At 42.2% G+C, this 23,612-nt stretch overlaps 1 protein-coding gene across 5 annotated transcripts in view; it reads left to right on the top strand.

Moving 5' to 3' along the window:
* LOC127658352 (uncharacterized) overlaps positions 1 to 23,612 on the top strand; it is a 74,461-nt gene that overhangs the window by 44,914 nt on the left and 5,935 nt on the right. Inside the window, exons 3-8 of one of the 5 annotated variants that reach the window (XM_052147598.1) lie at positions 6,781 to 6,885; positions 9,503 to 9,608; positions 12,102 to 12,326; positions 15,278 to 15,418; positions 18,492 to 18,805; positions 22,631 to 22,888. In XM_052147598.1, coding sequence (XP_052003558.1) covers positions 9,509 to 9,608; positions 12,102 to 12,326; positions 15,278 to 15,418; positions 18,492 to 18,805; positions 22,631 to 22,888 — 1,038 coding nt within the window. In that variant the 5' untranslated portion in view covers positions 6,781 to 6,885; positions 9,503 to 9,508. Of the gene's footprint in view, positions 1 to 6,780; positions 6,886 to 9,068; positions 9,105 to 9,502; positions 9,609 to 12,101; positions 12,327 to 15,277; positions 15,419 to 18,491; positions 18,806 to 22,630; positions 22,889 to 23,612 lie in introns of all 5 variants that reach the window. The other 4 variants (XM_052147596.1, XM_052147595.1, XM_052147597.1 and 1 more) reach the window with 4 other exon arrangements.

Below are 23,612 nucleotides of genomic sequence, written 5' to 3'. Positions count from 1 at the left end.
GGTTTCTGGTTGGGGTATATCCGTATAGTTTTGGTCGGAACAACGTCCTCTACGCACTTCCTGATGAAACACGTTACGCTGTCAGCGTAAACCTCGATGTCGTCATCAGAGGCGGACCGGAACATCTCCCAGTCCGCGTGATCAAAACAGTCTTGTAGCGCAGAGTCTGATTGGTCCGACCAGCACTGGATCGTTCTGAGGGTGGGTGCTTCCTGTTTCAGTTTCTGCCTGTAAGCGGGCAGAAGCAGAACGGAAGAATGGTCCGATTTGCCAAATGGGGGGCGGGGAGGGATTTGTAGCCTTCCGGAAGGGAGAGTAACAATGATCCAAAACCCGGTCCCCTCGTGTGTTGAACTTTATGTGTTGGTGGTATTTTGGGGCGATTGCTTTGAAGTTGGCTTTGTTAAAGTCCCCGGCAACAATGAACGCAGCCTCAGGGTGCGCGGTTTCCTGCTCACTTATACACCCATACAGTTCCCTGAGTGCCCGGTCTGTGTCGGCTTGCGGGGGATGTACACAGCTGTGATGATAACCGCTGTGAATTCCCTCGGCAGCCAGAATGGTCGACACAGAAGCATGAGATATTCCAGATCAGGAGAGCAAAAGACTTGATGAAATGTACGTTCCTCTGATCACACCATGATTTGTTGATCATAAAACATACACCACCACCTCTGCTTTTACCAGAGAGGTCTTTCGCTCTGTCCGCTCGGTGCACGGAAAAGCCCGTGATTTCGATGGCCGAGTCTGGAATCTCCGTAGACAGCCAGGTTTCTGTAAGGCACATAACGCAGCAGTCCCTCGTCTCTCGTTGGAAAGAGATCCGCGCTCTCAACTCGCAGAGTTTGTTGTCCAGAGACTGAACATTTGCCAGTAGTATACTGGGTAGCGGGGTCGATTTGCACGACGTCTTACTCTGATGAGAACGCCGGCTCGTTTTCCTCTTTTCCTTCTGCGTTTCCGCGGCCGAGCAGCACAGACAAAGGGCTCCGCCGGCGTGTTTGTAAACAGCGGGTCGGCATTAAGGAATTTGAAGTCCGGTTTTCGATGTGTGATTGTAGAACTAATGTCCAAAAGCGTTTGTCTGTCGTAAACAATAAGGCAGACAACATCCAAGACAAAAAAACAAAGAACTGTAAACAAAACAAACAATAAACCGCAGTGTTGTAACGGAGCTCGCAACGCAGCAGCCATACTCGGCGCCATCTTGAGTCCAATTATTTATACATCCTTTATTATAGTGAACTTTGATCAGTTTCCAGTCACAGGCTCGAGGATGAGGAATAAGGAAATGAGTTTGCACAACTATGGCCCCTATTTTAAGAGTGATATGCCATAAGTACAGCGCTATGCAATCCGTCATATGTGCAAAGTCAGTGGGTATGGCCGTGAAATTGAGATATTTTCATGCTAAACGCTAATGGGCTGGGTCAAGTGCAATTTAATTCTGAAAATTTTATGAACCTTAAGTCATAGTGTTCCTCTGATGGCATCTGTTTCTTTAAAAGTTTGTAGCTTTGGAGCTTATCTGTAAGTGCTTGATTCCATGCTCATGAGAGCGCTGTGACTCTGGTTCCGACCTGATAGTAAAACACAGTGTGATTGGTTGAAGATAGAATGTGCTACAATTGGTCAGAGTAATGTGGCCATTATCTGATTTGCTTTACGATTTTTGGAGTCCACCTATTTGTGGATTGCCTGTAGCTCTCGCAAGAAATGTTTCAGAATTCACAAATGTGAGCTGCAATCCACATATGCACCGAAAGCGATCCAAAAATAAATGTGCACGATTCACAAATGAATGCTGGAATGCTGGAGTTGTGTTTGTGTTAAAAAAATATATTTGTAAATAGTTTTTTATTTCCAAATCCCACTTTTATTTTTGTGAAACTCCTAACTTATATTTGTAAATCTCATTATTTTTATTTGTGAATTCATTTCATTTTTGTGAAACTTTTTTTTTTTATTTGCGGATCTTATTACATTTATTTGTGAACCAGCTTTCTATTTGTGAATTTCTTTCCAATTGTCTCTGAATTAGAAATCTGTATGTTAATTGCGGCAGTTTACTTTAGTAGGGATTTCTTTTTCTTCGCTTTGGGTGAGCTTAAATGCTTTTGTTCTATATTTTTTCCCCCACACATTACTTATTTAATGTTATCAACAACAACAAACAAAAAAACACAGGACATAATATAAGCTTGTTTTAGATCTAATTATAAGGTTGTTTTGAAATGGTGATGAAACTTTAATGATGAAAAAAATTATAATTTTGCAACGCTCTTTCTCAAATATTCTAATACAAAATTATTAAAAAAAATGCTCATCCCAAGTGTGAATGGCTTTCAGCTGCAGACAGCATGAGAGTGAAGCAGCATATCAAACAATAGAGTGAATGGGTGAATGGGGAGTATTTTGAGTAGATTTTATTCCTTTTGTAGACTAATAAAACTAGACATGGTCTTTGAAAATATCTACTTGAAAGATCGTACAGATGTAGGTAAATTTGCACCAGCTCGCTTATAACTCTACAAGTCAGTATGTTCATGATGACTGATCTTAACTGACTGAACAGGAATTAGCAGTCTGCCTCAAAGTAGGTGGAGCTCCAGGTCACACCTACCAATGATGTGGACCAATTGCAGTAAGATGATGTTTAGCAGCCAGTAAGAAGTTTTCCTCAATGTTCACCCTGGCAAGCTGTTACAAACCACCAAAATGAAACAAACTCCTTTTTTTGCAAGACTTTGTTCTAAATCACGTCACACAAATTCATTCTTTGATTTTGTAGGAAGTTTGCAGGGGCCTTTAAACCATTTCTTTATGGACCTCGGTTTCCACATGCTTGTTTAATGCACACACTGCATTTTTTTGCTGGAACACAAATGTTACTCCCCAATCTACTACAATTGTTTGTCTAAAGAGATTAGATGGCAGTACGATATAAAGCAACTTAATGGGCGTAGCTGAAACAGCCTCACCCGTGATTTAGAAAGAGATGACCAAAATTGTTTTTCCATTTGTTGTATTTATCTGAAGCTTTCCAAGGCATTTGTCCTCATTTACCACATTTGTGGCTCTTTAGATGAAACTCAAATAACATTAATGTTCTTTTGAATCCAGACCACATTACTCAGCATCTGATTCAGTAATTACAGTGCTGAGAGTTTATCACCCTCGAGCAAATCCAGCACCACAACCCAAAATATGCTCCTGTCAAATAAATAAAACACCCAGAGGCTTTTGTACTAGAAATACTTAACATCTCTGTAATATTATGTAAACATAGCTCTCTGCTACTGACCTGCCCCTAAACCTCTCTGCATAGTGTATTTTCTTTACCATTAACACTGGTAAATGTAGTAAACATCTTCACTGTAATAGTCCAATACAGAATAGTTCACACAAAAACGAAAATTATGTCATCATTTACTCACTCTTATTTTGTTCCAAACCAGTATGACGGGGAAGGCATTCTTTTCCAATCCTATTCTTTCAGGGGGAAAAAACACCACAGAGACCACAACCAGCCCAGGCTGGGGAGGTCAAACATGTGGCAAATACGTCACATGGGCTTACAAGACACACATGGAAGTGGGGCAGGGGGGACTGCCCAAGGGAGATGTGGGTCCGCCTGACAGGGGACCGTACCGCGGAAAATACAGCACAGGGGGCTACTGTGATAACTGGCACCTGTGGAGCACCTATTCCAGTACAGAGTAATTAGTACCCCTAGTGGGTCTGGTCGGGAATTCCTCCGCTGAATTCACGAGCCAGAGGGCTATTCAGGTAGCATGAGTTTATGGGCTCACCTGGGAGTAAGAGCGCACGTGTTCACCAGAGTGGAGGGGAAAGGCGCTATGTGCAAGTGGTACACCCGGTCAGCTGTACTGTATTTATGAGTTCTACGCGCTCGGACCTAACAAAACACGTGATGAGACCGAATCAACCCGGAGATTATAGAATCTCGCAAAGGTATTGGGTGTTGCCCAGCCCGCCGCTCTGCAGATGTCTGCTAGGGAGGTGCCGTTGGCCAGTGCCCACGAGGATGCCACACTTCTCGTAGAGTGGCTCGAAGCCGCAAGGGGGCTGGCATGGCCTGGGTGTGATAGGCCAATGCAATGGCATCAACGACCCAGTGGGCAAGCCTCTGTTTGGAGACCCCTTTCTGTTGTCCACCAAAGCAAACAAAGAACTGCTCAGAGTGTCTTAAGCTCTGTGTGCAATCCAAGTAGGTGTGCAAAGCATGCACCAGACACAGAAGTGATAAGGCTGGGTCTGCCTCCTCCCGCTGCAGCGCTTGCAGGTTCACTACCTGGTCTGTGAAGCGGGTCGTGGGAACCTGGGAACATAAGGAGTTGGGTGTGCTAACAAGGAGGCTAAAGGCTACAGCCTCTTCCGTCAGTTGCTAGTGCACTTCTTCAGGTCAGGAGAGTGAGGATAACACACTGCACAGCTATCTACCAGCTGGGTCCTATTACACTTACCCCCCTAAACCTCACACCCATCCGGGTCACGGCACCATTGCAACCGGCCCTGGTTGCCCTGCTCCGAATGGGACTCAAGCCAGCATCTCCAACGTGGGAGGTGAATGCGTTAACAAGGAGGTTAAAGGCTACAGCCTCTAGCATCAGTCACTAGTGCACCTCTTGAGGTCAGGAGAGTGAGGTTTACACACTGCACAGCTATCTACCAGCTGGCTCCCATTACATGTGCATCCGCTGGACAAAACTCCAGGTAAGTGTCGCTGGCAGAGAAGGAGGGCCGTCTTAAAGGAGAGGGCTCAGCTGACTAGCGGTTTGAAGGGGGCTCTCTGAAGGCTGGAAAGGACCACGGAGAGATCCCATGAGAGGAACAGGCATGGCCTGGGATGATTCAAACTCTGGATGCCTCTAAGCACCCTGATGATCAGGTCGTGCTTCCCTAAGGGCTTAACATCCACTGCGTCGTGATGGGCTGATAAAGCGGCAACATACACCTTCAAGGTAGAGGGAGACAGCTGCCCCTCCAGCCTCTCCTGCAGAAATGAGAGCACTGACCCGACTGCGCACCTCTGTATGTCTTCAGATCGGGAAGAACTCCAGTTTGCGAACAGATGCCACTTCAGGGTGTAAAGCTGCCTTGCAGAGAGAGCTCTGGCTTGGTTGATCATGTCTACGACAGCTGGTTGTAGGCCACTTAGATCTTCCGCATCCCTCCAAGGGCCAGACGTGGAGGTTCCAGAGGTCTGGGTGGGGATGCCAGAGGGTGCCCCGTCCCTGAGAAAGAAGGTCCTTCCTCAGGGGAATTCACCAGGGAGGTGCTGTCGCGAGGAGTGTGAGATCCGAGAGCCAAGTACTAGTGGGCCAATAAAGGGCCACTGCAGTGACTTGTTCCTTGTCCTGCCTGACTTTGCACTGCACCTGGCTCTCTGGGGGAAATGCGCATTTGCGCAGCCCCCGGGGCCAGCTATGTGCCAGTGTTTCTGTCCCAAGGGGAGCCTCCATCAAGGAGTACCAGAGCAGGCAGTGGTAATTCTCTTGGGAAGCGAACAGGTCTACCTGTGCTTTGCCTTATTGGTCCCTGTGCTTCGTACTGGGCAAAGTCTCCAACAGTGTCACCGATAGGACAAACTGGGTGATGGGGCGTTGAGAAAACGAGCCTTGTCGGTGTCCTGCATCTCTACCAAGTTCAGCCACAGATGGAGTTCCTGGACCATGAGGGTGGCCGCTGAGTACTCACGCTGTGACCTTCGTGGCCCAGAGGGCGAGGTCACAGTTCCTGAAGCACATCAGGATCAGGACTATCCTAGTGCAGTGCTTTGGTCTGGTGGACTTTCTAGAGGGCAATAGCATGCAAGGTGGAGAAGGCCTGTCTGGAGGCCTTGTAGACTTTAGCCGTCAGGGACGACGTCTTCCTACAAGCCTTGGAGGGTAGTACAGGGCGATTCCGACAAGTTGCCGCGCTTTGCGGGCACAGGTGCACCGCAACCGCTTTGTCCATCTGGGGAACCTCCGTGTACCTGTTGACCACCCCGCCGTCGAGGGTAGTGAGAGCAGATGAGCGAGGAGGTAGGTTTCGGGCAGTAAAAGGTACCCTCCACAACCTCGTCAGCTCATCATGCACTTCCGGGAAGAAAGGAAAGGCTTTAGGTGGCACCCTGACCCAAGGAACCAATCATCTAGCTGTGAGGGTTGAGGGGAGGATGGAGGGTTCCAGTCTAGCCCCACATTCACGGTGGCATGGGCAAGCATATCAGACATCTGCTCATCAGCTTCAGACTGGTCGGGCAGAACTGAACATCATCCCCCTGGTGGGGGGGTGGGGGGGTGTCTGAAGGAGAGCTCAGACTGGTTGTGAGGCGAGCCGGACTCATATCGGCCCCGGACGGAAGCAATCGAGCATGCTGGGAGGCAGGTGGTTTGTGTGGATGTACCCGGCGAAACTGCGCCTGCTGAATTCCCCAAATCACCTCCATCATCAGCCGGATCAACCTCAAGATGGCACAACACGGGGGACGGCTGGAGTGGCATTTCCTTTTAGAAAGGAAAGCCGCGACCACAAAGATGCCATGGTCAAGTTCTCACAATGAGAACAAGAGCCATCCACAAACGCTGCCACAGTGTGATCGCAACCAAGACACAAGAGGCAACGTCTATGACCATCAGAGGTGGAGAGATATCTGCCGCATCCAGGAACAACACAAAGGCAGAAAGGCATCTTTATAAAGACGTGTCTTTAAAATGATGTTCAACACCAATGTGTACTCTTTTAGAGAATACAGTACTTATGCTCTTTTAGGAAGCGCTGTCGAAGTCCCCAGGGGTGTAGACTGCACTGGCGTGCAGAGAAGAGAAAGCCACTGGTAATGCGCAGTAAGATCCAACAGCAAAGCTTCTTGCAGAGGTGAGTGAACAGTAGTGAATTCAGCTTGCTGATCACACAACCGCTCAGCTCCAAAGAAAGAAATCTAACTAAAAAATGCACGATTCTATCCTTTTATATATGTATGTCCGGGGGAGGGACATGCAAATTCTGTTCGCCAATTTCTCATTGGCCTTTTCTCAAATTCAGTGGTAACCATGGCTCCTAGTGTCACTTCAGTCGACCAACGATGAGTGAGTGACAGACGGGGAACTAGAAATAGTCTTGCTCACAGCACAAGCTTTGCTCGCAGCTTTTATTTATCCATTTGTCTGTCTAAGCAATGGGTGTGAAGGCATAGTTTTTATGTGGATGCAGAAATAGCTTGCGCTCCCATGTCTGTCTGCATCTCAGTCAGCTCTATAGTTTAGTAGTCAGGGCACTGATCAGTGAGTTGGCCCTCAGGTAGTCAGTCTTCAATCTTAAAATCATTCCAGTGCACTGAAACGTTCACTTCCTAAAAATGACCATCGCTGCACATTATGTTCACTTACCAGAAATTTGATCATGTCTTCTAAAGTTTCTCAAGACGTTAGAAGATGGGCGCAAGTGCAAAAATCAAAGTCAAAGCCTTATTTTTTCTTTAAAAGAGTTGTTTGTAATGTCTTTAATCTATAATTACTATGAAAGGGATTTTTTTTTAAACACAAGTTGTTAAAAGAAGGTTTAAATTACACTCATTTACTGTATATTTAAATTTTTTATTAATGTTGTTTATCTTTCATAATAAATCTGTACATTTTAATATCTACAACAAAAATGCATGACAGTGTAATTTATACAGCAATGTTGCTTGTTAATAGCAGCTGTTTTTAAATGTGTAAGCTCTTAAGCATGTCGCAGTTGACTGAGTCATAAGTGTCCCATTGTTCAGTGAATCAACACCCTTGCCAGTGCCCGTATTCTTGTTCATGTCATACTGATTCATGACGTAGGGAGCTGACTGAGACACAGGGATTGAAGTATTTTCATTAGCAGCACTTGCTTGGGCAAGCATCACTTTTACTTAAAAAAAAAACCTAACCCTATGTATTAAAGAAATATTCCGGGTTCAATACAAGTTAAACTCAATCAACAACATTTGTGGTATAATGTTGATTACCAATAAAATTATTTTTGACTCGCCCCTCCTTTTTAAAATAATTAGCATAAATCTGTGTTACAGTGTGGGACAATGGAAGCAATTGGGGCTAATATGTAAACATCAAAATACTGTTTCAAAAGTAGAGCCACAAGACATAAACAATATGCTTGTCAACATGAATTTTGTGTGATAAAATTGCTTTTTTTTATGTAAATTTATATCCAATTTTGCAACTTTTTTGTCATGATGACGTGACACCATGAACCCTAAAACCCTAAAAAATGACCATAAAAATCATATAAACAACATTACAGCTCAAATAATACAAGTTTTAATCAAAGAAGTAATCTAAGTTCTTTTATAAAATTATAAGTTTCACATTATTAAAAATTGGCCACATTAATTTCCATTGTAAGTGCCTCATTTTTGTTTCTTTCAAAGAAATGGAGGGATGAGTTCAAATAATTTTTTGTTGTAATCAAAATTATGCAACAAATGCTGTCGATTGAGCTTAATATTGTATTGAACCTAAAATATTCCTTTAAATTTTGGCATGTGTTTCACCCAGCGCTATACTACAAACCTCAATGATACATCAAATCATGCAGCTTGTTGAAGAGGAGAGCTGTATTAATCCTTTTCAAAGCATGTAAACTTGCAAATTTAACCTAGTAAAATCAGTACAGTAGCAACGCCCTTGTAATGAGCAGGCACCACCTACATTTTCTTCAGCAAAATCCAGTTTCACTTGTCACATTCACACTCTGTTACAGATAGCGCACAAGAGCCAATTAAAAGGAAAAAAAATATAATAACAAACAGAATGAAGCACTGCTTTTTTCCACCTCTCTTTTAGTCGGCCAATGAATGGACTTCTCAGAATTGGATTTTTTTGATCTCTGCTCTTTTTTGTTTCTCTGTTTCTCCTCCTACTTCACATGTTTTTTATTATTTTTTAAATGCCTTGTGCTGTCACAATTTCTTTCTCTCTCCTCCTTTCTCTGTGGCCTTTGGTCTCTTGCTCTTTTCTTCTCTTTCCCCAACTCTGTCTTTCCCCATCCCTCCTTCCTCTTTCTCTCAGCATGGCCGAACAGACTTTTCATGGGATGAAGTCAATGTAAGTGTTGTGAATGTCATTCCTCCATATTGCTTTCCTTTACTTATATTCATTTAATTCACAGTAGATGTCTCCTATCTCACACCCCATTCCTTCTGTTGATCTGTCTCTCTTGGAGTGACTTGTTGGTGTGCCGTAGCAGTTAGACATTATTACGGACATAAATGAAAAAAAAAATGACTACACTTCCCACCATGCAAATGGATGGATATTAAGAAGCAGGCTGTTGTGAAATGTAGTGTTTACAACCACTGTGCTAATATTCTATCTAAACTTTTCTCATCACCTCTTTCTTTTTCATAAAATGCCACACACAATTTTGCATTTCATTTCTCCTCCTGCTCCATCTATTTCTTCTTCATCTTTCCATTCTTTTCTCTTCAATGCCTTTATTTCAGCTGTCCATGGAGGACACAACCTCCATCCTCCCTCGGCTGAAGAAGAGGAACTCCAATGCCTATGGAATCGGTGCTCTGGCTAAGTCCTCTCTGACAGGTGTGTCAGGTGTGTGTCTGTCCTGTGAAATGGTAAACCCCCATGTTGGCTCCAGACTGAGCTGGAGGAGTTGGAGCCAACATGGACCCTTATGGGTTCCCTTTTCCATTTACAAAACTCGCCAATGTCTCATGTCATTGGTGAAATATCACAATCCCAATAGAGTAGATCCTTGAAAAGTAAGCAATACATTTCCTATAGTGCATTGTTACCTGGGTTATTATGCTTTATTTATATTTTATTTTCCCAGTGTCACATCAATTTCATTTTTGGTAGATTTCATATAAGCTATAATTATTAGATTTATCATTTTCAGTTTAGTTTTTCAGTGTTTGTTAAGGATCAAGTCAGTCATGAGGAATCATACCCAGAAGCAGGAATAGTGTTCCAAAGAGGTTGTTTAGTAGATTAGTAAGAGGTGCAAAATATGCATATAAACAGTGTTTTAAGAGCAAATAAAATCCAAGGTCATTTTAAAAACTACTGTTACTGAACTGTAGATACTAACATTACTGACTCCCCTACCTAAACAATAGAGGCCAGAGGCCATTGTGCTCAAGCAGTGCTACCAAATTACCTTGTTCCATGCTCCAAACACAATCCAACCATCTTCTCTTCTCTCGCCTAGTGGCGGATGGTTTAAATACACAATTTTCCCCACCTTTACCAGTTGGAACATACAGTATTTTGTTTAACATAAAATGTAACCTCACCCTTACATTCTTAGCAAATTACTTGAGGTAAATGAGAGTTAAAAGCAAGACTAATAAATACAATAAAAAAAAATTATACAATTAAAATAAAAAATTTAATACAATAATAACCCTAATTACCATGTGGATTGTCATTTTATTCTAAGATATGATATTGATGGGATATGTAGGTTTTTTGTATGTAAAGCGCTTGTGGAGTGAAGTGTGCAGATCAGACACTGTGTTGTTTTGTAATATTGTTGTGTCTCAGACTCTTGTATCTGTGTTTTTGAACTACTGTAATGTGCAGTGAAGTGCAGTGCAGTGTATACATTTCTCTGTTTTACAGATACATTACTTAAACTTTAATAATTCATGTTCATCGTTTCATTAGACATTACTTAAGAGCTTGCGAGATGTTTGAATTAGCTTTGTAGGTTTGCAATAATGCAGTGGTAAAATATTGTATATACAGTAGACTACTCGAGTAGCATTGATTTTTTATTCCGCAGTGTCTTATGTAAAGGCCCCACACAGAATTTTCTTAAGTTATCTTTCACTGTTACCAGGTTTGACAGTCTTGTATTGTGTGTAGATCTTTATTAGCGTTGAGAGATGTCACTGCAACAAGACAAACCTCATTCCTTTCTCCATACCCATTGTTGCTAAAACATTGTTTATTTTTCCATTTCATCATCACCTACATCTAAATATTGATGTCATTTGCATTTCAAACAAACAAAAATTAAACAAAATCCAACACATTCCCATCACCAACAGAACTGTTACTATACATGACAGTAATCCAGTGGTTCTCAACTGGTTTTGCTATTGGTGCCAGACATTATACTTCTAGACTAGTGGTGACCCAACAAAGTGCCAAAATTGTGTATCATGCAAACGTAAACAAAAAAGTCCTTAAGAAATAAAAAACATTAAAATTAATTCATCTTTTAATTATGATCTGCATATGCAAAGTTATTACCATGACATTTTTTAATTTAACATTTTGTGAATGCATAAACAACAGCAGGAGTGTGATGTACTGGTCTAACACAAGTAGTAAACAAGCACTGGGCCAAATACTGTAGAAGCCTTGTCTTTTTAGTTTGTGTGTTTGGTATCTAAATGTCTCTTGAAATTCAGTGTGTTTTTGCTCTCGTCAGCCAATAATTCACTACACAGAACACACTGTGGTCGACACAAATTATCTTTATCCTTGTTGCAAGTCAACATGTATTAAATGTAGTCTCTGCAAAATTTTCTTCAACCTTGCATAACTGTTGAGGAAGAGGGCATGCCACACAACCAATCTATGTTGGCTTCTGCTTAATTTGGCTGGTTCCTACCAAGTAAGAGATTAATTTGCTGCAAAATAATGTAAAGTTTGATTGTGTCTACAGCATTTGATGTCAACAAGAAAAGATAATGGAAGCATTTTCCACTTTTTCCTTTATAAAGTAAATCCTATTTATTTTGCTGTCCTATTATGCATGATTGTATAATTAGTTGCATTTTAATATTTAGCATTTAGGATTGTTTTTCCCTGAGGTCCGTGACCCAAACAGAACAGAACTTTGATCCATGTTTGGGTCACAACCAGTTGAGAACTACAACAATTACCCAATTTCCATCCACTTTTCTTCATTTGCTCATGTTACATCCACCCGTACACTCCAGTCTCTGAGCGACTGACCTCATACTGTAAAGCTACTTTACTTTCTTTGTCCATTATCTGCAAAAATTCCCTCACTCTCACGCACAATTCCTTGATTGTCCCTTCATCCACCCCTCTGTTTGTCCAATTCAGGAGTGTCTCGGTCTATGAAGGACAAGGTGACCAAGCCGACAGCGATGGCCCAGGGACGCGTGGCTCATATGATTGAGTGGCAGAACTGGGGCATGCAGACGGTGGGCGTGGGGGGCATAGGAGCGGGACGCACCTCCAGTCTGCACCTCCAACGCGAGCGCAAGCTGGAAAATGACGCATACAGTGATCTAAGCGAAGGAGAGAAAGAGGCTCGTTTCACTGCAGGTGAGATACAGATACTAATAAGATGGATGAAAGAGAAAATGATAGATCTACATTAAAAATGTAGGGCTAAAATGTATTCCTACTGTCTTTTAGTTACTGAAGCTATAACATGATTCTTGCTACAACAACAAAAATATTTTGTCAGAATAAACGGCTACTTTTGAATGGGAGCCAATAAAGAAAGATGCTTTTTGGGTCCAGATGGTGTTGCTACAAAATCTACTATTAAAGACTTACGGGGCCATAACCAGCCAAAACTTGACCCTTGGATTCATGAGCTACCACCATTACACCCTTAACCAAGGCACTTAACAAAGTAGTTCTCCAGAGGGATTGTTCCTGTAGTAAAAAACTATTTCATTACTTTGTGTAAGGAAGTGTCTGATAGAGTAAGAATAATGTATAATTAACATGTTATCTGTTGTGAGCACATACTGTAAAATATTTTTTTATACTGCAAGAAATGTGTTGAGTAGGCAGTGTGTTGTTATTTGGCATAGGATCGGGTAAAAGAAATAGCACTACCACACGCAGTTCATCTGCCCCTGTCTGCCACTGAATGTGGAAATCAGCCTGAATGCATCATCATACTTTATTTATGCCGACGAGAATGCCGGAAATGTGGCTGGGGTGTTTGCCTCTATCTCTTATTTATGATATCATATATGAAGTGATGAGTCTTCTTCATAGCATTTCCACAGACAGGTGAAAGAGATTAAAGTTATGTAACTGATGGAAGTCAAAATTTAAAATTTGTATGTGTCCTTGAGTTAATACCTGGAAATGATGAAATTTTTTGTGACATAAGACATAAGTGACATAAAACCATAAAAATGACTATGTAAAAACCTTCTACATCTCTTTCTCTTGGTTTAAAGCAGTGCACTGATTAAGTACAGGGACTAAACAAAACAAAACTGGAAGAAAAAAAAAAGATTTCAATTTGGATTAATCTCCTAAACATGTTTACAGGTATTTACCTAAACACCATTCTGCTGTCCTGCTGTCAACTAGGTTACTGTTGTAACCTCCGTTCCCTGATGGAGAGAACGAGACATTGTGTCGATTTAAGTGACACTAGAGGTCTTTCTTGAAGGCCTTGGTTACCTCTGAACTTGAGAAATGGTCTATGAGAAATTTGCAGACAGAGGAGCCGAGAACAAGTTTCGGCCATTACAGTGGCTCAGTTCAGTGTTGTGGCCAGGGGGACCCTTCCACAACACCCCAGAAAAATGCACCCCGAAAGGACCACAGAGAGATCCCATGAGGGGAACAAGCATGGCCTGGGGGCAGCCTTTCCTGCAGACATGAGAGCACTGACCCGACTGCACATCTCTGCGGGTCTTCAGATCGGGAAGAACACCAATTCGTGAACAAGCGCCACTTCGGGGTGTAAAGCTGCCTTGTAGAAGGAGCTCTAGCTTGGTTGATCGTGTCTAGCTGGTGGTAGGCCACATGGATCTTCTGCAGCCCATCCAAGGGCCAGACATGGAGGTTCCAGAGGTCTAGGCATGAATGCCAGAGGGAGCCCCGTCACTGAGAAAGAAGGTCCCTTCTCAGGGGAATCAGCCAGGGAGGTGCTGTCGCGAGGAGCTTAAGATCTGAGGACCAAGTCAGAGTGGGATGATAGGGTGATTTGTTCCTTGCCCTCCCTGGTCTTGCACAGCACCTGTAAAAGTATGCTCACTGGGGGAAATGCATATTTGCGCAGCCACCAGGGCCAGCTGTGTGCCAGCACATCTGTCCTTAGGGAACACTCCGTTAGGGAGAACCAGAGCGGGCAGTGGGAGGTCTCTTGAGAAGCAAACAGGACCACCTGTGCTTTGCTGAACCGTTCCCAAATCTGCATGTGCTTGTTTGTGAGGGGCACTGTTGCTAAGACTGAGTCTAACTCCATGCCATGAAAAGAGATGCTCTAAACCGGGGAGAGTTTGCTCTTTTCCCAGTTGACCTGAAGCCCTAGACAGCTGAGGTCCCTGAGCACCTGATCCCTGTGGGTGTACAGAGACTCTCGAGAGTGAGCTAGAATCAGCCAGTCGTCGAGGAAATCATGTACACAGATGCCCACTTCCCTTAGGTGGCCTCAGCGACCTTCATGAATTTGCGAGGGGGCAGGGATGAGCCGAAGGGGAGGACCTGGTACTAGTACGTCGTGCAGCCGGACGCAAGCTAAAGGAAGGGTCTGTGCCGAGGCAAAAGTGAGAAGTGAAAGTACGCATCCTTCAGGTCTGCCACTGCGAAACAATCTAGATGCTAGACACATGTTACAATGAGTTTCCGTGAGAGCACCTTTGAACGGGAGTCTGTGTGAGGCCCGGTTCAGAACTTGCAGGTCCAAAGTGAGCAGCGCCCTGACCCGAGGGACTAGTCGTCTAGCTCAGTGATGTCATTCAATGGCAGTTTATGGTGACCCCCTCTTCAAGCTTCAAAAGCATGCAAAATGTTAAATCAAAAGTCTAATAAATTATTCCACAAGAAATAATTCCATAATAAATATTAAATTATGCTTGTCCATTTGTGTTAAGACAAAGAAAGTCATATGGGGTTGTGACAACACAGGGGTGAGTAAACAATGACTAAATGTTGATTTTTGGGTGAACTAACCCTTTAAATTTAATATACAGGATATGCTCTTTGACTAAATGAAGTATTGAGTTTGGTCTGAGGACAGGTAGAGGTAGTGAGTGATGATATAATGTCATAATTTAGATCAAATAAAAATTAAGTGGTTATCCTTGAATTGTTCATAGTGGAAATGCTGCTACTTTCAAAATGGCAGGTAAAATGTTTTAAATGTCTCAGTACCAAAATGTCATGCAAAAGTAACCGTTATTCTAAGTTCTACTTATTCTTACCTGTATCATTTAAAACCACGATAAATTAGTACGTTTTTATGAGTTTGAACTGGCCCACAATAATTAGCCTTGACTCCTGAATTGAAATCCTATCAGGTGTGCTTCAGCAGTTTGCGATCTCTGAGGCGACTCTGTTGGCCTGGAGCTCTATGGATGGAGAGGGCACAAGCATTGGATCTAACCAGGGGAGCATAGCCCACCTGAGTGAAGCCAACCAGGAGAGCATCACCAGCCGAGGTACTGACTAAATTTTTCCAAACCCATTTCACTAACACTCCCTGCTATGTGTATGGTCAATATGAAATCCAAATTTACCCTGTTTACTTTCTCAATGAATGTTCCTGATCTTAATTGGTGCGTGTTATTCCAAAGGAAAGAATATCTTCATTATCTGAAATCAAAATGTAATAACTTGCTTCACCTCTGAAATAACTTTCATTTTCTGCTGACATGAGGCATCATTTTAGCAAACTCATATTCAGTCTGCCTTCATTCTGGTAATGCCTATTTTTCACTATCTAATCAGTTTTTGATGGATAAAATCAAGACTCGTCCCACATTTTTCTTACTGAATATCCTGATTTCACATTATGGAAGTGAAATGGGTTGAAAACAGCAATTCATGATGACTTTAAGGCTGAAAACTTTGTCAATTCAACAACAGAAATTTCAAGTCTGATTGTCCTGTCACAGTGATCCTTGATGAGTGCTGTTACAATTTAGTCAACTTGCTGTCATAAGCAGCAATAAAACACTCAACCATTTCCATTAAGCCCAACTTTCCCTCTTAGATCAAAGACTAGGTATAGAAGATATGGTTGATATCCCCAAATAATCCCTTGATGACTGAAAAAGAGATATTTTCTTTCATTTTTATTTTATTTAAGTTAAGAGATTCCTCTAAGAACAAAGTTCTCCACTGAAAGCCCCCTAAAGAGAGGGTGTAATTGCTATATTGCAGCTTATTTGGAATTCAGGGCACATTGGGTTTTGAATATATTAATAATTAAAGGTCAGGGACCCGTGATTCTCAGGAGATCAGAAACTAATCCACTGAACACTTCAGTACAGCCTTCAAGACTCAAACGAGAGCTCAGAACAACAAAAGCCATCTGCATGCTAAATGACAGCATGTTACAGACGTGATTGTATCAGTAATGAGAAATACTAAGGCAGAGTGGTTACAAATCTCTGATCAAGTAACTAGTTTGGAGTCTCACACTCTGAAGGCTTTAATAAATGCAGATGGTAGATTCTCTTCAACATCTGAACTGTATGTGACACTAATAAAAGAATATGTGAATGTACAATGTAAAACCCAATATTGTCATTACTGGAAAAATCAAGTGGTCTCAATTTAACATTACATGAAATGTCACGTTTTGGGCTCATAACTCAAATATATTTATATATTTTGTGATATACTGTATGTAATATGTTTATAATATACTCTCACCCACCACTTTATTATGTTCACTTGTACACCTACATATTCATGTGATTATCTAATCACCCACTCATGTAGCAGCAGTGCAATGCATAAAATCATGCAGATACTGATCGGGAGCTTCAGTTAATGTTCACATCAACCATCAGAATGGGGAAAAAAATATGATCTCAGTAAAATGTGATCTCTGTCAACCAAGAACAGAAAGCTGAGGCTGCAGTGGGCCAACCATCTGTGTACCTCAGCAGGAGTTGAGATTCACAAGACCATGCTAAGTTTATCCAGACTTTAAATGTCCAGTTTTGGTGAGCCTGTACCCACTACTGCTTCAGCTTTCTGTTCTTGGCTGACAGAAGTTGACATGGTCTCCTGCTGTTGTAGTCCATCCGCCTCAAGGTTCGACATGTTGTGCATTCTGAGATGTTATTCTGCTCACTTCAATTGTACAGCGTGATTATCTGAGTTACTGTAGCCTTTCTGTCAGCTCAAACCAGTCTGTCCATTGTCCTCTCTCATCAACAATGCATTTTTTTGTTTTTCACACCAATCTCTGTACGCTCGAGAGTCTGTTGTGTGTAAAAATCCCAAGAGATCAGCAGTTACAGAAATACTCAAACCAGCTTGTCTGGCACCAACAATCATGCCATGGTCAAAATCACTGAAATCAACTTTTTTTCCCCATTCAGATGGTTGATGTGAACATTAACTTAAGCATGATTTTATGCATTACACTGCTGTCGCACCATTGGCTGATGAGCTAATTGCATGAATAAGTAGGTGTACACTTGTTCCTACTAAAATGGTTGATGATTGTAAATAATATGTTCATTGAATTTATTTACCTTAAAAATCAATAGATATGATTTAAAATGTTAATAACTAAAACAATTGAGATTAAAATTGAGACCATGTTCCATCTGGGCCTTGAGACATCATGACAATGGGTGACCAATCTCATTGTTTCTACACTTTAGTTTAGCAGCACTACAAATCAAAGGAGCTGTGTACACTGCATGTATCCCAGGCCATAAATAGCACTGATCTTTCAGCGCTATATCTCTAAATGTTTTTCTGCAGCAATATAGATGGATACCAACATTTCACTAAAACACACTGCTTACTTTTGCTTCAATGAAAATTAAGCAAAGTGAAACAATCTTGATGTGTTTGACATGGCACATTTCAAGAGATTTTTCTTAAAATTTGGTGGAAATTAATCACAGTCAGATTTAGCATTATCTCTGGCATAGATAGCAGGAAAGAAAGACAACCAAAACTTTTAAATGACTATTTCTTTGCTATGATGTAAAACATTTCCATTATTTGATAGACAGACCATTTATTCTTAACTATAGCAAACAGTATTTGTAAATGGCACTATTCTGATGTACATTGTTTCTTTGTATTTGTTAAATTTGCATTTTAAGGAAAATATAAAAATGGTTCATTAAGACTTTTATATTACCTACATTTTCCCCAAGTTCTTATTTAATTCTGAGTTGGACATTCATAACTTGCACATCAGTATAAGATTAATTTTATACCAGACTTTAAATGGAAGCGCTGTATGTTTCATGCTGTAGATTCAAACTTGTTCGATTAGGAATTAAATTTTTTTATTTAAATACATTTTCTATTGATCTTGGCAGCAGTACTTGAAGAAGTAAATGATGAAGAAGAGCATTATTCTGATGCCCATGATTCTCTACATTTAATTCCTTTAGTAAATCGGGTGCTAAAACAATGCAGACGGCACTTGCAAATAAACTTCAGCAGGCCCAATTCATACTTAGTGAATTCTGCCATTATTTGTTTTAATTCATTACAAAATAATTATTTTCTCTCTCTCATTCACACATACAGACCAGATTGTGCACCATTCCTCTGCAGAGGTGTGGCCTCACAATTACGTCTCCCAAGGTCTTTACTGCCTTTCTTCCTCTGATGCCTGGGAGCCTATCTGTAATGAGCAGTCAGGTGTGGCCTCTCCTACTGCTGGCTCTTATGTCATGGCGGTGGGGACTGAGGGTGGATATGACCCAAATGCAGCGGCACAATTCCTGTCCCAACAGCAGCAGCAACAGCAGCAGTATCAGAGCCAGTTACAGCAGTTCCAGCACCTGCACCAGATCCAGCAATACCAGCAACAACAACTCCTGCAGTATCAACAGCAACAGGTGAGTCATAAAACAGTAACTCCCATATGCCTGTCTGCATCTGTAACAACAACAGCTGTGTTTACTAAAAATAAGACATAAAACTACAAGTCTCACATAGTCTGTTTTGCCACTTATTTTAACAGGAACAGCATTCGTGCAGTGTATAGCAGTAAAAAGTATAGTTTCACTGCTTGGTTATTGCCAAGTGTAGAATGGTGAACTCTTCAGAAAATGTTGGAAATGCACAGTAAATATATTTATCATCGCAATCTATGGAAATATAGGCAATTGGAATATGGAGTATATAGTGGAATATAAAATAATGGAGTGAACTACTATGTCAAAAAACATATATTGGGCACATTACTCTATTAATTAAATCTGACTGAATTCAGATGATATAAGCAGCTTATAACTCTGTGTTTCTCAAACCTTGGGTACTTTTAGCGCTGTTGACTGTACAAGAAAGAAGTATCATTAAAAAAATGTCACACTGAATATTTTATTATTATTATTATTACTATTATTTGTACACTAACAATGTCCAACACTTGCATCACAGGAGATTTGCCATTTTTGCCATTTTCCCAAAACAGTATAATTTCCACCACATAGGTCTCCACTTCTGACCATGGTGTACAATTTCTGACCTTACATCCAGTTGAAGTCTGGCAGCGATGGGGTGCCTGGTGATTGGAGCTGGTAGGAATGGCCTTGGATCTCCAAGTAAGAACCCTGCACATCTGCGGCAAGGGGTATATGGTCGCTAGCAGCTGGGGTTGAGTAACAGTTGCTTTCGGCAGACCCCCATGCGACTGAGCAGCCCTATTTAGGGACCGCACTGCTCCTGCCCAACAGGGGAAGGGCCTAGAAAAGGTGGCCTAAAAATGGCCCACTCTACCATCTCCTGGGTAGGTTACCGTGCTTACCGAGAATTCCACCCTGCGGTCAAAATAAGAAAAGGATCCCCTTCAGATTGGCTACATGGAATGTTAGACTCTACTGGATAGCGACAGCAATAGACCTCAACGAAGAACCATGCTGATTGCTGAGGAACTGATGTGCTACAATGTGGACATCGCTGCTCTTAGCGAGACAAGGCTCCTTGATGAAGGTTCACTGAAAGAAGAGGGAGGAGGTTACGCCTTCTTCTGGACAGGCTGCCCTTGGTGGCCAACATCAGCATGGTATGGGACTTGCAATCAAGAAAAATCTTCTACCAAACCTCACTGAAACACCCACTGGAATAAGTGAGAGGCTGATGACCCTATGTATCCTCCTAGCAAGGGCACGCTATAGTACTCATATGCTAAGTGCATATGCACCAATACTGCCAACAGACAACAGTATGAACGGTGGCTTCTACCAGCTACTAGATGACGGCCTTCACAGTATCCCCAAGAATGACAAGATTTTTCTTCTGAGTGACTTCAATTCTTGGGTGGGAAGAAACAATGATATATGGAGTGGAGTAATGTGTTGGCACGGTGTTGGGCAGGTCAACGCGAATGGCATGAGGCTGCTAACACTCTGTGCAGAGCATGACCTCGCCATTACGAACACACTGTTTCAGCAGAAGACCAAATCAGCTACCCATTCAATTCCTTGACCACTCACTAACCTTTTAAGAGGCGCTAGCAGCCATTAACTCCCTCAGAAACAACATGTCCCCTGGCAGTTATGGTATCCCAGCAGAGCTCCTTAAACATGGTGGCTACTTGTGTACCAGGATGATCCACCAATACACTTTGCAGGTCTGGGACCTGGAGAGTGTCCCTTAACAATGGAAGGATGCCAACATTGTCTCTCTCTACAAATACAAGTGTGACAAATCCATCTGCGGCAACAGTCGTGGCATATTGCTGCTAGCTTTTGCAGGCAAGGTCCTGGTGGCTGGTGGAAAACAGAACATCTGAGTCACAGTGTGGCTTCAGGATGAACTGGAGTGTCATTGCACAGCTTTAAGAAAAGTGGCACAAACAGCATCAGGACCTTTTCATGGCATTTGTCGATCTCTCCAAAGCCTTCAGCACAGTGAATCGAGAGCTACTCTTGGAAATCCTAAAAAAAAAATAATAATTTGCAAACATCCTGTCACAATTCCATGATGGGATGGTGGCCAGTATGACCATAGGGGGACAGGAATTTTTTAATGTACGCACAGGGGTAAGACAAGGGTGTGTGTTGGCGCCATGTGTCCTATGTGTCACGAAACTTCTCCATGACGAGCTGAAAAGCAGTAGTGGAATAATTCTAGACTTCAGGCTAGACGGAAACCTTTTTAATATCGAAGGCTCCAGGCAACCTCTGAAGTCACAGCAGTGCAGGTCCTTGAGCTGCAGTATGCTGATGACTGCTTACGTATGGCTCACACCCCAGAAGACCTGAAAACCATCCTTGTCACTGCTGTAAAGGCCTACAGCAGACTGGGCTTTTCAGTCAACATGAGGTGATATGCCAATGGAGGACCCCACTCACTATGCCTGTTTTCACCATAGTACATCAACCACTCACAATAGTTACATCTTTAAAACAGAAACCACCTAAGTTTCTGGAGCGCTTCCATATAAGATGCCTGCAGCGAATCCTGGGGATCAAATGACATGACCATGTACCCCATTCCGATGTGCTAACTAGGACAAACTGAAAAAGCATGGAGGCCACAGTCACTGAACACCAACTGCGCTGGCTTGGGCATTTTATTCTCCACTGCTCTTCTCCCTGTACACGAATGAATGGAGTGGACCCATCTGTCAAGCTCCTGACTCGTCCATTACTGTGATGAGTCTGCATACAGATGGGAGGTTGACCAGCTGGCTGTCTGGTGCGGTCACAACAACTGTGAGCTGAACACAATCAAAACAGTGGAGTTGATAGTGGAATTCAGGAGAAATCCCACTGCACCCTCACCATCCTGAACAGCACTGTGGCAGCAGTGGAGTCATTCAGGTTCCTGGGCTCTACCATCTCTCAGGGCCTGAAGTGGGAGACCCACATAGACTCCATTGTAAAGAAGGCTCAGCAGAGGTTGTACTTTCTTCTCCAGCTGAGGAAGTTAAACCTGCCACTGGAGCTGCTGACTCAGTTCTACTCAGCCGTCATTGAGTCTTTCCTGTGTACATCTATAACTGTCTGGTTTGGTTCAGCCACCAAATCAGACAGAGGGAAACTACAACGTACAGCCAGGACTGCTGAAAGGATTATTGGTGCCCCCCCCCCGCCCACCCTATAAGACCTTTAGGTCTCCAGAGTGGGGAAACATGCAGATAGAATCACTCTGGACCCCACACACCCTGCTCACTCCCTTTTTTAACTGTTGCCCTCTAAAGAGGCTATTGGTCCTGGCTGAGGAGTTTATGGCCCTGGCTCACATTGGCCCGAAAGTGAAAAAGCACCTGAGGCTCAGTGCAGTACCATATTTGACCACAGATTTCCATTGTAAAAATGAGGTTCGGGAGAGTAGCAGATTATCTGCCCCACATAGCCATATATCCTTATCAAATACAGTGTAACAGATGTTTCAGATACATTACTACTTAAAAATAGAGTAAAAACGTATCCTAGTCCTGCTTTTAAATACACATGTCAGCATTTTGAACACATTACGGGTAAATTACATTATTAGCAGTATCTAATCTGGATCTGTGTTTTCAAAGGGATGAATATTTAGGTGGGGCTCTGCCCTATCTGCCCATATGGTTGAGCCACACATGATTATCACAGTAATTTAGCAAAGGAAGCTGAAGCAAATGAGGAATCAAACACTACAAATCTCATCAGCCATAGCAAAAGTAGGGTTCTTTTAGTTCTAATGGAAACTAAAACCGGTCTCTCTCTTTGCAGATAAGGGAACAAAGACATCAGAGTGCCACTCATTCCTTACAAGCTACTCCAAACAGCACCATCCATAGTCTGCCTCCTCGTATTCACCCACCATTGGTGGATCTGTGGGGGCAAACAGAGACCTGTCAGGCAGATATCATGGTTGGCTATATGGGCATGCCTGTTGGTGTAGAGGGAAATCTAGCAGTCACCACCACAGAGGAGGTGACGACAGACCACTCACCTTTACTGGAAGCCCAGGAGGAGGAAGAGATCAAGGTGAGAAGGAAAATTAATGCGCTATATTACAGTGCCCTGGAAAGTATTTGGACACTTTAGCCACATTTCGAAAAATTGTAGAATGTCATTGAATTAGTTCAAACTGGAGTGTGTAACTTTTTCAAGGTAAAAATACTGTTCCATATTCTTAATATACAGAGACAGTATAAGTAATCCATTTGTGGGCTAATTTTGTCAAAATCTGTGTACACTTATTATCCTGTTTGTTTTGAGCAACCTATCACTGCACAACAATGACTCCACCAATGATGTGAGTAGGGGGCAGGACTATACCTTTGTTCGATCAATGGCAGAAGAAGGGAGGGATATTTGGAAAGCTGTGTGAAAACAATGTTTATGTTTGCAATTCTATTTGGTGGCGCTAGTGGGGTAGAAATTACACACTTCAGCTTTAATAAAATATCAAACCAAGAGACATCTGCAATCAATTGATGCTTGACCTTACCGCAAACTTAATTTATATGTGTCTAGAATTTTTTGCAATTACTTTTAACTAACTGGTCCCAATGTCCTTTTTAGTGGATGTATGAAGTCAGGTCACACAGATGTAGTTCATCTTATTAACTATGGACATGTTCCAACATGTTTGACAACCTAAAATTGTCCAGATTTTTAACATTATATCTATTGTTTTTTAATAATACAAATTTAATCTAGAAACGTGTGCTATTCCTTTAATTTTAAGGTGGATTTTGGTTTGATA

The sequence above is a fragment of the Xyrauchen texanus genome, chromosome 17 (genome assembly GCF_025860055.1).
Source record: "Xyrauchen texanus isolate HMW12.3.18 chromosome 17, RBS_HiC_50CHRs, whole genome shotgun sequence".
In the NCBI taxonomy this organism is placed as follows: domain Eukaryota; kingdom Metazoa; phylum Chordata; class Actinopteri; order Cypriniformes; family Catostomidae; genus Xyrauchen; species Xyrauchen texanus.
The sequence above is the reverse complement of the archived record's forward strand: the minus strand, read 5'-3'. Positions and strand labels throughout refer to the sequence as shown.